The sequence below is a fragment of the Plectropomus leopardus genome, chromosome 4 (assembly GCF_026936395.1).
Source record: "Plectropomus leopardus strain MGB_pleo_1.0 chromosome 4, ASM2693639v1, whole genome shotgun sequence".
In the NCBI taxonomy this organism is placed as follows: domain Eukaryota; kingdom Metazoa; phylum Chordata; class Actinopteri; order Perciformes; family Serranidae; genus Plectropomus; species Plectropomus leopardus.
In genome coordinates, this window is record NC_142179.1 from 3,432,541 (window position 1) to 3,450,140 (window position 17,600).

General features: G+C 40.7%; 1 protein-coding gene across 1 annotated transcript in view; it reads left to right on the plus strand.

Annotated features, from left to right (window-relative positions):
* The window catches only part of fras1 (Fraser extracellular matrix complex subunit 1), a 313,566-nt gene that overhangs the window by 238,558 nt on the left and 57,408 nt on the right, over positions 1 to 17,600 (plus strand). Inside the window, exons 31-39 of the mRNA XM_088076327.1 lie at positions 540 to 656; positions 2,011 to 2,125; positions 3,210 to 3,347; positions 6,882 to 6,914; positions 10,349 to 10,480; positions 10,779 to 10,907; positions 12,232 to 12,479; positions 12,980 to 13,131; positions 16,519 to 16,681. Of these exons, the coding sequence (XP_087932453.1) occupies positions 540 to 656; positions 2,011 to 2,125; positions 3,210 to 3,347; positions 6,882 to 6,914; positions 10,349 to 10,480; positions 10,779 to 10,907; positions 12,232 to 12,479; positions 12,980 to 13,131; positions 16,519 to 16,681 (1,227 nt within the window). The remainder of the gene's footprint in view (positions 1 to 539; positions 657 to 2,010; positions 2,126 to 3,209; positions 3,348 to 6,881; positions 6,915 to 10,348; positions 10,481 to 10,778; positions 10,908 to 12,231; positions 12,480 to 12,979; positions 13,132 to 16,518; positions 16,682 to 17,600) is intronic.

Consider the following 17,600-nt stretch of genomic DNA (forward strand, 5'->3'; position numbering starts at 1 on the left):
AAAGTCATTTAAAAGTAATCAGGGGTTTAGGTGCTTCTGTAAGAGAAATAACTGCCCTAACACTGGACACAGATTAGCCATTAGACACGGTCAGCTGGGCCATGAGATCATTACACTGAATTTTACTCATATTGGCATCTCATTCATTAATATTCGTGCAGTGTGGACAGAGATTTATGGAAAGAAACAGATTTGGTCTCTAAGGTTGGGCCCCGCGCAGAGCCTGATGCTGCTCCACAGTTATAGACCGAAGCCTGTTTTCATTACATCTGTTGTATCTCACTGCTGGTGATTCTCGAGAGTCTGTCATCAGCTCTGTCACACAGAAATAATGCATAATACACGAGCCAGTTTTCGGCAGGAAAAACTATTTATTGAGATAATGTTCCGCTGATAAAGCCTTCAAACTTCAAGATAAGAGAAGCTGAGAGTGAGCAGAGGACAAAGATAAGAGAAGAGGTGTGTAGAGTGTATTTCCTCAAAGATGCAAGTTTTCAGTCTCTGATATAAAGTGTGTGTGTGTGTGTGTGTGTGTGCAGGTTTCCACAGAGGCAGCCCCGCTCATACAGAGCGATGCGCAGACCTTCACCATCGGGGTGCTGCCTCAGATCCCAGGATTCCCACAGCTGGACCCCGACTGTGACCTTCAGGTTACGGTGAGGAATACAAAAACATTGTTAAAATCACCGAGCTTTAAGGAGACTTTTTTATGTAATGCGTGCATGTCATGAGTTGTAAAGAAAAAATTAATATGGTTTTCATGCCTCTGCACTAGCGGTTGACAATATGTTGAATATACTTGATGTATCGCAAATTGTTCCACGTGCGATATATAAAATGACTATATCCTGAAAATCAGTATAAATTGTTACGTCGTTTTAAAAGCCACCAGAAATTCAGTTCTGGCTTTCTTCTATGGCTCTCCGCCTCTCACAGACACACACACACACACACACACACACACACACACACACACACACACACACACACACACACACAGCATCATATTCAGATTAATGTAGTAATGACATGTTTTATCCAAAAGTTCAACCAAAAAAGTTCTTGCCATTACTCAACATGATATCTCAGGAACACCAGGGGAGACATTTGATCAGGTATTGAATTGGTGACATTAATCTTGAAACTGAGATGATTGTATGGATCTTATGTGGGCGTGAAGATGTGTGTGAAGTATTCGAATTTTAGAACTTTCCGCTCCTTTGCTGCAACATCCATATTTGAAGGATTGTCTGCTGCCATGTCTACATGAGTCTGGACAGACTCGGATGTAAACTATAACTGCAACACGACTGGTTGGCAAAGGTGATTAAAAACACACAGTTCTCTCCCCGTTGACCTCCTACAGTGATGGCCCGCCGTTCAGCCGCACTGCTCAATATAACAGCGTTTACAAAACATTCAGTATGGAAATTGTTTGATTGCTGGCTCAAATTTTCAGAGCTCAACTTTTAAAAGTCATCACAAACAACCCTAACCCTAACCCTAACCCTTTGAGATCTGAGAACTCAACAATTTTTGGTCTAACACACCTGTCAGTCATATTTTGTATTGCGCAGAAATTGAATTGACATTCATTTTACATGTCAAATAATTAATTTCAGACACTACAATTATTAGTTCTTGTATCAGGAAATCCAAATTTCCTCCATGTGACTCACTGAAGTCAAACTGACCTTAGTTTGCTGTGTTAGACTCACTTAGATTCAGTGTTTGCATTCTTACAGCTAAGATAAGAAATATTAGTATCTGAGTAATTCAAAATTGCCTGAAAACCTGAAAAATACTGCCGCTTGTGTGGTTTGTTTTGTATTTGAGTGTGTGGATCCTTCAGTCCCTCAGTTCTAATCGCATGAGGCGGATCAGAGTTGGAGGAGATAGTGGCTCTTGTTTTACCTCTGTTCTCACCTCAGCGTGTGTGTGTGCGCGCGCGTGCATGTGTGTGTGTGCGTGTGTGTGTGTGTGTGTGCATGTGTGTGTGCGCATTCACAGGCTCTGGAGGATCGCGTGACCGAGATAACGCCTTCAGCTCTGTCCTTCATCGACTCTGAGACTCCCAGCGAGAAGCTCGTCTACAACATCACCAAACCACTACCGCAAGGACAAGGTCAGCCACACACACACACACACACTTCATGCGCGCACTCACACACACACACACACACACACACACACATACACACGCACGCACGGCACACACACTGAGCTTTACCCTCATAATGTGAAAAAGATTAAAAGGATTAAAATCTAAGTTCTGTCAGGGGGGCAGGAGTCTTGTAATTAGATACAGTGAGTGAGCTTCTGAGCCTGTTCTTCGGGACTGCAGCAGAGTGGGAGAAGTTAATGTGTTCAGCTTTGCTGTTCCTCATTAATTATCACTTTAGTGCCCATGAGCAAGGCACTGTTGTTCACAGGTTGCTGCGATGGAGCTGCTCTGTCACCCAAAGCTTTGTTTTTTTTGCAGTTTCATGTTATGAAAGTGGAAAACATATTGCTTGAGAACAGTTTGCATCACTAATGATGATAGCTGTTAGAGAAAATGATGAATTTGAATTTGTGTATGATTGATTAAGGCCAAATTTAGGTTTAATGCCTCACTTCAGGGTTGAGCTTTCCTCATCTAGGAGCATGAGCCAGAAACTAACAACCTGCTGTTCACAAGTCTGCTTCAGTGCTATCACCACTCTCCAAAGTTATCCAATTACTGTCTCTCAGTCTGGACTTTTACAAGAACGAGTGTTGATTTCCTTTTTGCTAAATTTAATGTGGCGTTCAGAACCGGAGCCATTAATTTCAGCGTCGGACCATCTGACAGACAGACTGCTGTATCATTTCCAGCTCTCCGTCTAATGAAAGAGAAAAACGATTTACAATGGGTCATATTCATCAACTAATGGGCTGATAAATCTGTGTAGCAATCATTTTGAACAGAGCCAATGAGGAGGAGGACAGAGTCGGATTAAACAGGAGCAGTTTGTCATGAACGTTTTATTCTCTGAAATTAGATTTGAGATGTTTGCTCTGAGTTAAATGTTCTTCTTCTCTTGCCTCCTAAATTTTTCACCAGTCTTTAGTGAAGTTTCATTCATGCAAAAAAAGACTTCTGCTGAGCAAATGAGATTATTTGTCATGTCTGAGAAACAAGTCTGAATGCAGCTGTTTGAATCTCTTTCTGTGGTTTTCGTCTTCAGGTGCGATCGAACATCGAGACAGACCGCACACACACGTGAAACATTTCACTCAGGCTGACGTCAACAACGGCAAGCTCATCTACAGACCACCACAGGCCCCTTCACACCTCCAGGAGCTCTACCAGTACTCCTTTATTGGTGAGACACACACCTGCACACACTCACAAACCAAGTATATCACCCTGTATAGTCCAGCGATGATTCAATTTAATTAGGAGTACTTGACACCTGTTGTCATCAGGTAATCGTGTCGCAGTTTTTCCAGCCTGGTTTTATTCCCAACTCGTCAGGTACCGCCGCTTTGTCTGTGATTTTGGCGTCAAGACACCAGTGCAAAAAGGCACCTTTCTCAGAGGTGAAAGTCCAGGGTTTGTTGGACAAATCCACCACATCCGGTCCAGACTTTAGAGACTTTTCCGCTTATATTATGATTTTACAAGCAGTGTTTCAAACTTACGCCATCTGGCGGTGTTATAAATCAACACCTCCTCACTCCAAACTCGTCACATGGTGCCTCTCCATCAGGACCTTCCATGTCAACCGATGACGTTTTAGGTATCCTTGTGCATCAGCTGTTTACACTCCAGGATGCTGTTACGATGATGTCAACAAGTGCACATGGTGGGGTGACGTCATGGTGGGATGACGCACGCCTTTGCCGTGATGTTAACTAATGCACAGGTGGCGGGAAAAAGCTTCACAGTTCCTATGTTCACACAACAGCCCAGACTCTCACGCTGGTTATGATTAGGCACCAAAGTCACGGAAGGTTGGGTTTAGGCAAAAGAGACGGTCAGGTGCAGAAAAAACACGTCGGTGGTTGTTTTGGAACATATCCACTTCCCCACCCGTATGTCCTATAATTGCACTCACACTCCTCATACTATGTGGTTACTACCCAACCTGTGGTTATTACCTGATGCTGTCCTTCGGTGTTTCAGACGCACGTGGCCGGTATGGTCTGCTGCAGTCCGGCTGTCCGTCAGCGTGTGATAACAACGCCACCACTTTGTCCACCCGTGTTTTTATCTGATGCATCCTTGCCCTTTGCATGCGGACGCGAAAGGTGTTTTTTTTTTTTTGCGACACGCGTACACCAAAAGCCCTGAAAGAGCAGCACTATTTGACGAATGAGAACAGGTTGATGCACCTTTTGCAGCGGGACAATCTGCCACCCAAATAGAGTTGGTATCAGAAGTGAAAAAAAAAAAAACACTAATGAGTTCTTGTTCTGTGTTGTGTCTTATTAAATTGCCTCTGGATGTTTACAGTCAGAAAATCAAACATAATTAATCTGAAGTGGCTGCAGCGGTTTATTTTTGAACTGTTTCAGCCGAGGAGCCACATATTGATCTGCAGCCGAGCGGTCTGCCGTCGCCCACCACAAGCACTTTCTGTAGTAACCCCAGCTTCATGACACTGTATCAGCTTTCTACTTTCACCACATGAAACCAGACTTTTAAGCACCATGTGTTATTTTCAGGTGATTGATTTCAGCTTCATAGAGCTGCTCTCAGTTTCTAATTGAATATGTTACTGTCACTCACTCTGTTTTGTTAACTGGCCACGTCACTGATTCTATATGTCAGAGTTTATTACGTAGACACAGGTTACTACTAAGCCTGTGGAAACAGATCTATAATGTCCTCTTTGACACTTGAGCATATTTTTTCTCATTATAATCATCTTGAGAAAATTACTAAAGTGATAACTCCAGTGAGATTAGAGTCATTTTTTTTTTTTTTTTTTCTCACGGAGCTGCAGAGGGAAAGTAAATGAGGGCTTGTTAAACAGTTGGAAACCTCGACTGTATTTACTCCTTAGGGCCTGTTTGATGTAACACACACTCATACTGTGCACAAAATGCACTTTTCAAAATCAAGCTTTAATCATAGTTTATTTTTTTAACTAACATCAGTCCTAAATCATAAATATGAAATATGCATTCATTTTCCAAATTATAACCCTTCAAATGCTATTTTTTTCATGATGCCACTATGTTTTTAGATTTAAATCACAAAAGGGATTATTTTCAATATAATATATGCAAAGTGCATTTTTTCTATTATCACAGTCTGGGATATGTCAGTGATTTGCAGCAAAATTGATTATGACAGTGGAAATATTATGTATTTTCTCCACATGCCAAATATGGTAAAAATAACATAATCAGGTCAAAAACAGTAAAAATTACAAAATCTCCCACAAATGACTCCCAGAAATAATATGATGCATGTTTTTATGCTTTGATGGCTGTGGGTTCAAAAATCACAGCGTTAATGTGTTTCAGTGGCAGATTTTTTGCACTTGTGTATGGATGTAATAATTTAGTTTCCACAGTTTATTTTGGACTTATTGTAGGAGCTGAGCTGAAAATTCACAGAAGATTCAGATTGTTGGTGGCTCCAGAGAGCCCTCCAGTATGTCGGTGGTGTTTGCTGCTTCGTCCCTGGTTCTTTTTGTTTGTTTGTTTTGTTTTGGGTTTTTTTTTAAAGAATATTTTAACATTTTGGGAAAAATAGTGGGGAAACTCATCAGTTGCTTGCTCATGTCTTCTCCTGTGAACTCTGGACTATGTCCGGAGAATCAGGTCCGCACGTTATCTTGACTTTTCCTTTCACACATGGAGCACAAAACAGGAGATTTTCAGTGTCGGTAGCGTTCTCACCTACTAGACATGATTTAGGCGATGAGTAGGCAGGACATGACGCAGAATACACTGCGGTCACAAAGCCTGTTCATGATTCGGTCATTAAAAATAGAGTCTCTTGCACTTTTCTTAATTTATATAACGATTTCGGCTTTGGCCCTTAACGACAGAAGTTCCTGAATCTCGTCATCTCTCCATGTAAATGATTTGGAAAAAGCAGGTTTGTACAAGCTTGTTTATGAGAAGAGGTCTCTTTTGTGAGAACTTGTTAATGTACTGTTCAATAATGTTCCAGCAGCAGACATTGTGGATTTGATAAATTAACTCTGCATCAGCGAGTCTGCCAGGTTTCTGTGGAGCACCACAGAAAATCACCTCCTTGTAATGTCTGATGGATGAAAATCCTATTTCTGTACAAGTCCTCTGTTTAATAGCAGCAAGCGAGGCTTTACCAAGCATGTGTCAATCAGCTTATAGAGCTCTTATCTTTATGATGGTTCAGTCCACATGTGGTGCAGAAAATTATTTTGTTCAAGTCATATAATCTTGCCAACTGAAACATGGTTCAGTTTTTTCCACTTTTGCAAAACTCTTCACTTTTTTTCTGCCCTTTGTTGTAAAATCCTGAAGCATGTGTAGTATCACAAAGCTATCGATGATAAACGCAGTATACGCGATGAATACTTAAACGGGAAGAGTGGAGTTTAGCTGTTTTCAAAAACGATCTGAAGGCGGGTTTTCAAAGTCAATCTCAGACGTTTTTAAGAGACGTACCAAAAGATAACCCGTAATCCGAGATCAAAGATGACTTTGGTTTCTCTTAATCTGGGTTTGTGGAGCTCCGGCGGGAAAGCTTTGCCTCAGTAAATCATCCACACTGCCTCCTGACTTTTATGCATCGTAGCATCTTCCGTTCGGTTTTTATGTTCAGTGTAACACTCAGTCAGCTCCGCCTAAATCTGCTGTTTTTTTTACTTTTATCACCTCACAGCTCTAAAAGTTTTCTTTTTTAATTCCAACAGGTCTGCCGGAGTCGCTGAGCGTCTATTTCACAGGTAAATACTCCATCTTTCTCGATTAAGAGAGGAGAAGGAGGCAAATGATCTGTCTCCTCTTTCCCACATCCTACACATTTTTCCTCCTCCTCTTCTTCTCCATAAAATCCTCAGTCTCATTTTCCCTCCTCACCTCCTCCTCCATCCTCAATCTTCCCCTCATCTCTTCTTGTCCCTCTCTACTTACATCTTTTGTGTTTCCATCTTTCTTGTTGTGATATTTTTCTACCTCTCCCCTCGCCTCGTCTTGCTCGTCTTCTCTGACCTCAATTTCTCTTCCTGTCCCCATCCTCTCTGTCCTCTGCACTTCCCGCCCTCAGTTTCGTCTTTCTTTAATTTGCTCTCCTCCCTTAAATCTCTGCTTCCCTGTTTTTGTTCTTCTGCTATTAATCTTCACCATAAATCCCCTCTCTCCTTTTCTGACTTTGATATCATTTTCATTATGTTTTTGAGTTTTCTGTTCATATGAGGGACCAGCAGTGATATCTCAAGAACGCCTTGAGGGAATTTCTTCCAAATTTAGCACAAACGTCCACTTGCACTCAAGGATTAACTGATTGGATTTTGGTGGTCAGGGTCAGAGTTCAGGGTCACTGTGACGCCGTCTGTCTCATTCTTGTGAGCGTGATATCTCAAAAACACCCTGAGGGAGTTACTTTAAATTTGGCACAAACGTTCGCGTGGTCAAAGGTCACAGTGACCTTGCATTCGTGTCATTCTTGTGATGCCATATCTCAAGAACACCTTGAGGAAGTTGCTTCAAATTTGGCGCAAACATTTGAGTAGACTCAAGGATGAGCTGATTAGATTTTGGTGGTCAAAGGCCACTGTGATTTTACATTAGTCTCATTCTTGTGAAAGGAATATCTCAAGAACGCTTTGAGGGAATTTATTCAAATTTGACACAAATGTTGACTTTGACTCCACAATGAACTGATTAGAATTTGATGTTTAAAGGTCAAGGTCACTGTAACCCCTCACCAGTCTCATTTTCATTAACGCAATATCTAAAGATGCCCTTGAGGGATTTCCTTCAAATTTGGCAAAAATGTTAACTTGGACTTAAGAATGAAATGATTAAAATCTGGTGGTTGAAGGTCAAGGTCACGATAACCTCATACAGCATGTTTTTGGCCATAACTCAAGACCCACCCTGAAACTATATTGATTGAAGAGATCTTGTGTGAAGCATCCATGTTTTCACAGACAGGGATGTCAATGGTAAGTGCAACTTGACTGGTGTGCGGAGGCGTGAAACAGCGCGCCAGTACATCTAGTCTTCTCTCACTTTTCGCCTTCCTCTCGTCTTCTCCTAACTGCCTTCAATTTTTCCTTCACGCTTTTGTTCTCGTCTTTTCATCAGCTGTAAAAGTTAATTTCTCCACCATTATTCTCCCGTCCCCACTTCTTTTTCCACAATACATCTCTGCTCTCTTTCACCTCTGTTACTTCAGTCTGATAAACTCTGATCCGTCTCGACTGTGAACTTCAGATCCGCTGTGATTTTATGTTCTGGCTCTTCGACCTTTTAACCTGATAAGACCAATTCTCCTCCCTTTACTGCACGTTTCATCAACTGCACTCTGCCTCAATCCTCAGCACAAGCTGTTTGGGAAAATGAGTGTTAACGGGTGTTCAGAGAAGTCACCAAAGTGCTTTTCACTTTAGTGTTGGCCTTGAGGCACACACACACACACACACACACACACACACGGCAGTCTCTGATGCTTTTATCCTCCATCCATCCTGCTTCACTTTGAAAGGAAACTAAAGGCGGCTTTTGTTGGCGGCCAGCAGAAAGTGCAGCAACAGTCAGTTACTCATTGCTCAATTGCCCAAGTCCTTCTGAGTTACTTGAGTATTTCCATTTTTGTGCAAAGTTACACATCTACTCTGCCACATCTCAGAGGTAAAAGTTGTGCAGAAATAATTGTCAGTTGATTATCTTAAGTTTAGTGTGTAATGAAGTTACATTCAACTTCCTGTGGACCTTAATGGTTAAATGTGTGCTGAATTATCCACAGAGATCTCTCCTTCTCCAAAACAAACGGACCAGGTGATTTAAACCAGTAAAAAAAAATTCTGACAAATCAGTGTAACTCTGGAGCTGCTCATCATGGATGGGCGTCTAACAAGCCCCCAGAAAGTGCGCCAGACACTGATGCAAATTTAACATAGTGGCCAAAAGTGGAATTACACTGTTCAGGTCCGTCCAATGATGCCCACTGGCCCAAAAACACTTTTTTCCTATTGACTTACATCAGGAAAGATGTTTGTAAATCAGTGGATAACCCCTTGAAACAACTCATTTCACTATCTAGATTTAAGCCATCCAGTTCAATAACATTTGTAAAGTCTAAATGAGCCGCAAGATTCAATTTTTTAGATCGCCATTCAAGCCAGACGGAAGTTACGTGCTCGGTCACACTCGGCTGTGCTCGCCTGCCGCAAGTCTCTAGGGTGCAAGCTTCATGGGCCCGTAGATCTGCAGATTTCATACCTGGAAAAAGAGCTTTTTTTGCTTCATGCACCAATGAGCAGCTCTCATAGGAATGAGCCAAGCCCCGCCTTCATAGCTGTATCCAGACTTTCTTTAATACATGGCCTCTAACCACAGTGGCTGATGGGAAAACGTGAATGTCCCTATCTAAAGCCAGTGTTTGATTGGCCCATTACTGCAGAAACATTGTGGAGAAACATTCTCCTCCACAGATGACCAACGTTTTCTCCCATAACTTGTAGTTATCTTTCTATAATAAGTATTATGGTGAAAAATTTTGGCTGTATACACACACCTCTGTAGATATTTCATCAAAAAGCGAATTAACCAGCATGAATTTGGAAACTTCACAAACATTTGTAATATGAGCAATTGAATAAGATAATAAAAATGTGCGCGCTCTGTCACTTTTTAATTAATCACACTATCTTTTTATGTCCAAATGTGATAATTGGCTTGTTGCACTTTCTCGGTTTGTTAATTTTTTATTATTTTTTTTATAGTAGAGAAAAAGGAGACGATAAAGTAGAGAAGCATTTAATGAGCATAACAAGTTTCCACCTGAATTCCAGATAAATTTTTGCAGCAGTTTGGTTAATTGATTCATGGAGATTTTTAATTATAGCTCCTGTGATTTTATGTTGTTTTTTTTCTTTCTTTCTCTTATTAACAATCTTGCGCTCAGTGAGTCGACTCGAGGAAGCTGATTAGAGTTCTTTTTCCCACTTTTATCCTTCATAAATATTCCTCAGTAAAGGAGCCTGGGAGATAATTAGCATCAGAGGTGTGTGTGTGTGTGTGTTTGTTTGTTTTCCTGAAGTCTTTGCTTAGCTGATGAATTTCTCTATTTTCTGTGTTTGTGTGTGTTTCTGTCTTTTCCTGTTTTGTGCGTTTGCTTTCATTGTTTATTTTGTCGCGTACGTGTGTGTGTTAGTGTCAGACGGTGAACACACCACTCCTGAGTTGGACTTTGCCGTCTTGCTGCTGTCGAATCATCAACAGCCGCCGGTGTTTCAGGTGCTTGACCCGCTGCTGGAAGTCAGCCTGGGAGGACAGGCCACCATAGGTAAGAGAAGAATACACACACACACACACATGCACACACACGCACGCACAAATACACATTTCCGAGAAGACGGCCTGCGGTGAAGAGGTCCAGTAAGTGATGAAGTGGTCGGTGTGAGGTAATGAGCTCTGAAGTGCGACCCTGATGAGCAACAATACTGAAAGAAAGAGCTGTGTGAGTGTGTGAGTGTGTGTTTACAGTCTGGCATAGACAGTTAATTTTCTCCTCCTGCTTCATCTCTCTCAACGCTTATTTCCTCTTGTCTGGTGTGTGCTTGTGTGTGTGTTTGTGTGTGTAGGCGGTCAGCAGCTGGCAGTGAGTGACGCTGACACGGCCCCTGATGAGCTGGAGTTTGAGCTGGTGGAGGCTCCCCTCCACGGAGAGCTGATTAAGACGGATGGCAACACACACATCAGCATGACTAACGGTGAGATGATGACGACACACACTCAGACCTGTGAAAAGTTGGTGATGTCACAGTTACTGGCTGAGCAAAAAGCAACGGACTAAAGCTGGCAAAAATCAAAAATCTGCCTCAGTATTTTCTGCAGAAACTCATAGATTCTGACCACTGGAGGATGTTAAGAGTTTAAAATTCCCGTTTAGGAAATACAAATTCTTGCCGCTTTTCCCTCCACTGCCTGAACTTCATTTCAACAATATCAGACAGAGATGATCGTCTGCACCTTCCTCTTTTTAAAACCTGCATACAGACACATTGTTAATAGATCAATATACCCTCAAACATGTATTTTCTTAGTACATTTTACATTTGTTTATAGCTCACTTCCTCTGTCCTCTATCACATCTTCTTAAATCTGCAAATAAATCAAAATGTGAATAAAGTTTAGTTTTATAGGTTTACGCAACACATTCACACATCTGGCTGTTAAGAGGCGTATTTTTTTATTATTAAATTCTTTAAAGTCTTTAAAGTTTGAGTTTATTTGTAAGGGATGCCATATGAGAGTGTTAGGTCAATGGCTAAAAATGTGGAAAAATTTCTTTTGTAGCCTCCAAAAATTAGTTACTCTCTGGGGTTTGTCTTAACCCACACGCAAAACTTGTACTTATTCAGTGGTTGTAAAGTTGTTCCTGTAAACTTTAGAGACACAAAAACACAGTAGTTACAAAGAAAACTCTACAGTTACACACAAAACACATAAAACTCTGTAGTTACAAGAGAAAACTCATTAGTTACACAGAAAACTTGATAGTTGCACCGAAAACTCACTAGTTATGTATCTGTAGTAACAAGAAAAATGTCATGGTTGCACAGAAAAATCAACAGTTGCACCTAAAACACTGTAGTTACACCTAAAACTGTAGCTTTAAGAAAACATCTCAATAATTGCACAGAAAACTCTGTAGTTACGACAGAAAACTCGATAGTTATGCCTAACACTGTAGAAAAAACTCAATAATTAAGAAAAGGAAACATCTCAGTGGTTGTATAGAAAGCTCGATATTTCCACAATAAACTCGATAGCTACACAGAAAACTGCTGTTAAAGAAAAAACTCAATAATTACACCTAAACCTCTGTAGTTACACAGAAAACATCTCAGTGGTTGCACAGAAAACATCTGTAGTTGAGAACAAAAGAAACACTCTCAAACCAACTGTCAGAACCAGAAACACACACACACACACACACACACACACACACACACCTCCATTCACACACAGACAGACTCCTCCGTTCACACACACACACACACACCTCCGTTCACACCTTTGTTGTCCCTTCAGGTGACACCTTCACCTTCAGCGACATCACCCGCAATGTTCTGCTCTACCGTCACGCCGGCCTCTCCACCCAAGACGACGCCATCACCTTCTCCGTGAGTGACGGCATCTCCATGGCGACCACAGTGGTGCAGGTGGCGGTGCTGGGCGCCGGGGGTGACGGGCCGCAACGGGACCCGGCAGCCACTCTGTCACTGGAAGTGGGCGAGAAGAGCAGCACGGTCATCAGACGTTCACACCTGGGTTATACCGTGAGTGAACAGAGGTCGATAACAGCTGTTACTGTTGGCTTCCTCTGAGATAACAGAGGCTTTTTTTCCCTTTTTTTTTGGTTCAAAGATTAGAGAATATTGTATTTTACGCTTGATGTTTCTCTTCAGCACATTCAGACACTTAAGATGCTATTTCAGGTTTTATTTCGGAGGAAAATTCCAGTGGAAGCGAAATACATCAGATTACAGCCAACTACTTTACTTTTTGTGTGTAGATTTATTAGTGGTAAAAAGAAATGCAAATAAGCACCCTGGGAAATGTAAAATCCACGCCATTTCAGTACTTTACATTATACATTTGCTAACCTTTAGCATCTACAAATTCATATTTCATTTGCAATGTTCGGTTAACATATACATTATTGCTGATGATGCTTGTCACCGCCCTGTTTGTTTTGCTGTTAAAATGAATTTGAATGAAATGAAAGGAAAGCTGTGTTCTCATCATTACCACGGTGACGCTGTTCTGTCTCTCACAGGACGACACATCCCCAGATGACCAGATCCAGATCCAGCTGGTGTCTGTGCCGATGTACGGCATCCTGACCAGGAGCCAGTCCCAGCAGGAGCACCAGGAGCTGCGGGAGTACTCCTCCTTCACCATGGAGGACATCAACAAGAACAGGATCAGGTAAGAGGGGACTGTTGGTACAAATGTCAGAAGTTTGACTGGTTCCCTTTAGGCCTATATTTCATCACTTCATTGATCTCTGTGAACAAAATGAAACTGTCGTCTTCAAAGCTTAGATTATTTTTCAAGATATTTACTGAAAAAAAACACAGGATAAGGACACAGTGAAGACACAAGCTATATTCACAGTGTTTGCTCTGTGCTAAACAGCCTCATCCTGCACTTAAAACAACCAAACAGCTAACAGAAAAGAGCCAAGCATCAGGGAGAATAGACTGAATTTGTCAAAAATAAAGAAGCAAATGTATGATTGTTAAAAAGAAATAAAAGAAATAAAAGAAGTAAATAATACAAAAAGGAAGGTGCACATTTGGATTCAGCCACTGATGCAACGTTCACAGAAATAATCTGCTCAAAACTCACCCAAATCGCTCGTTTTACACAAACGTCCTGCAGCTATTACGTTTACTAATTGTGTTTATTCTACTGTTTATCAGCTGTTCTGTGCTGCTGTTGTTATGCATTTAATATATTATGGAATATCCATAAAATATGCCACATAGGGGCCATTTACACTGCATCGGTTTCTGCATTTTGGCTTTTTGGGAGCCTGAAAATACAAACTTTTGCAACCCGGTTCCAAATGCAACCCCTTCTGTTTCCGTGTAAACTGGCAATGTGCAGATCCTGTGAGAACGGTGACGTGACAGCTGCAATTTTTTGCGGATCCGTGTACGCGACGATCGTTCTTACAGTGTTATCACATGGAAGGAGATTTTTTTAAAAACAAAGAAGAAAGACTTCCTCATTTTTACTCGGGTGGTTCTCATCTAAGCGTGGCCTTTAGTCAGGGGTAAAAAGGCTGGAAACCACTGCTGTAGAGAATACAGAAATACTTTTTCATATCAAAACCAAATATAAACTCAGGAACATTTTATGATTTCCCCCAAGGTTCGACTGATGTATTTGTCTTTTTCTGACATTTTTTGGTACTTCTCTCCTGGTATTTTCTCTTCTTTTTTAGTTGACATGAGAAATAATTCTGACGTACATTGAGGTATTTCACTTCGCTTCAAAGGCAAGAGTCTCTAAAACATGTTATAAAAAGCACCCAAAAGAACATCCCTGGTTTCAGTGCGGGGTTTTAGCTTCCCGGGATGGTTTAAATGCTTCTTCAGAGGCTTATAAAAACAGAATATCAGCATAAAACCTGAAGCTATTAACCAAAAATGACTTTCAAAAACCCTCAGTCGCTTCCAGAAGCAGTCATTGTATAAGCAATAAAGGTTCATGAGGGTCCATGGGAGAGAAGAGAGTGAATTGGCACCTTTTTAGTTCTTCAAAAAATGAAAATGCTCCGAGAGCTCTGTTAACAGCTCCCTCGTGATGACAACTTTTTTTGAAACTATGAATGTCGATCCCATTTTTCAGGGCTTTTTCACCTTGACCTGCAGATATGTTGAGTTTTAAGAGATTCAGAAGGTTTTTTTTTTTCAGAGGAGTTTAGAATCCTTCAACAAAAGTTAAAAACATGAAAACCACTCAGGTTGAAGTGAAGAGCAGGAAAGAGTGATATGTTTTCAGTTCGCTGAGGCGCTGACAGGATGTATGAGCCTCTAATAAAGAGGCTGTTTCAAAGGAAAAGTCTGGTGTTGATTCCACTCTGTCAGAGATAAAATAGCGCTCTGAGGGTTCTTCACGCTGCAGCTGTAGTTGTGATCAATTTCTCTGATTGCAGCTCGAGTCGGCGGGGATTATTTTCCCCTCAGCGTCACAGCAGAAGAGGAAGTGGTAATAGCTGTCTGAGACTTTTTGTTTTCCTTCAATCTAATGTTTCTCCTCACGAGACGAGAGCTCTCCAAACATTACCCAAACTCAACTAAGAAAACAAATGAATTAGAAGGGAATCATTTCATATCTTTTCTTCCCCATTACATCCAGTGACTCAGCCTGTTGGCATAAGCAACGCCAATTAGCATCACTCTGATATTACCTGCAAGAGGTGCCGAGGCCCCATATGAGAGGCGCAGAGATGAAGTATAAATATTCACACACTAACTGCTTCATTTTCATAACGCAGGCCCTGATTAGCTTTAGCGCAGGACCATCCTCAGGGGGCAATCTTCAAATCGCCTGTATTAGTTTGGTCTCTGTGGTTTCAGCTCCTACAAACAAGAGCCGCGAATTGTTTTATGGGAATTAAATGGGATTAGAGAAGAGTATACTGGTATGGATTTCAATTTTATTTGTGCTTTGCAGAGATTAGCAGCTGCATCGTTGTGGGAGGGCTAATGCAAAGCTTTCCCAAGTCCCCTTATCAGTCCAGGATTAGACACATAAACTGATTTTTATGTATTCATTAAAGGACAATTATTGTATCAATCAAAGTAATTATTGGCTGTGCTCATGCATATGGCATTAATTTTGGCATGATTGTCTATTTTTGTTTAATTTTTGAATTTCCAGCTCAGCTCCTGCAATAAGTCTAAATTACACTTTGAAAACAAAATTATTACATTCAGACTGTTACGAGCAAAAAAAAAAAAAAAAAATGCTCCATTGAAACCCATTCAAACTGACAATTAGATCTCACAGACGTCAAAGCAGAAAAACATGACTTGACTTATTTCTGGGTGTCATTCTGGGCTTTTGACTTTGAGTTTGTCATTTCAGCTATTTTCCACATATTTGGCACATGGATAAAAAACATGATATTTCGTCTAGGTGCACTGTCAAAAAAAGCTACCTTGCATGTAGTATATTGAACATTCTTTGTGTGTGTGTGTGTGTGTGTGTGTGTGTGTGTGTGTGTTTTCATCTAAAAACGTAATGGCATCATGACAAAAACCTGGCATTTAAAAGGTTAAAATTCTGAAAATTTATGAATATTTGATATTTATGATTAGGACTGAAGATGGTTAAAAAAACAACCTCAATTAAAGTAGAAAATAATATTAATGTATAATATTTTTATAGCCTGATCTTGAAAAGCACACTTTGTGTGCAGAGCAGTGTGCACAAAATATAATAATGTATAAAAATCGATGGTGCTGATTATCATTGGCATATCCCAGCCTGTGATTACCAAAAAATAATCTACGTAGCATGTAGTATATTGAAAATACTTAATTCATCAAAAACATGACAACAAACCTGTATTTTAAGGGTTAAAATTCTAAAAATGTATAAAAATTTGATATTTGTGATTAGGACTGATGTTGGTAAAAAATACATTTTTTAAAGCTTGATTTAAAAAAAAACATTTTGTGCGCAAAGCAATACGAGTGCGTGTAATAATAAAGTAAGCCCTTAAGGGTTAAAATATATGCAATAAAGGTCAACAATACTCTTTTTAACGACAAATCTAACAAATATCTCCACCTACAGGTACATCACTTCCTTAGAGACGGGCAGCCAGCCGGTCACAGACATCTTCCACTTTGTTGTTTATGACGGAGACAACAATCGCCTTGACAACCAGATGTGCACCATCACCATCACGTCTACGCTCAGACAGCCGCCGGTGGTCACAGTCCGCAGCGGCATCAAGGTAGACACACATGAATCAGAGCAGAAACACACACATCAACACAAACACACACACACACACACACAGGCCCAATTCTAAAATGATCCTAATATATAAAAGACTACAGTTTTATGGCCGGTACAGTACATAAACAGTCTTGTACACACAAACTGCACACTGTTATTTCCCCTCCATTAACTCGCCTGCTCATAAGAGACTGAAATCCTCAAATACTCTTTAGTTGTTTTTTTTTAAAAGCAGCTTCAGTTTTCAGAAAAAGTCATTAAGGAGACAAATGAAGCAGAGGAAATCATCGCCCACTGTCACATGTCGTCTCTCAGAAAGCATCAGATCAACCCTGCTGGTGACTGACTGTTACTTAGCACATTTACTGTACTCAAATACAAAGTTGAGGTATTTGTACTTTACTTGAGCTTTTACTTTCTTTTCATGTCGCTTTCTACATTTATTCTACGACATTTCAGAGGTAAATATTGCCCTCCATATAAGCTCCCCCGTGCTCCTTATATTACGATGTTACCAGCAGCTGTTGACCCCGAGCTTCACTTTATGTTCATATTTATATAAATTATTGCTCAGACTGCACTATCATCTCTTGTTTAATGTACATTTGTGTGTTTTTAATGTTGTGTTGTTTTTACGTTGTATCTTTGAGTGAAGCTAAAAACAGATTTACGGTGAGGTGGACAATAAAGTCATCAGCGTTTCATGAGCATGTAACTGTTGTCAAGTGATGTCACGCGTGCACGTTGCCTGTGGACGTGGGACGTGGCTTTTGGCGTCACACTCGTACACTGAGAGCACTGACAAAGCGGCGCGTTTTTTTGGCGCACTGTGAATGACATCACAGTCGAGAAGTGCTGCTGATCGGTTGGTAGTAATGTGAATCCTGGACAAGAAGTTAGCCATTGATGCAGGG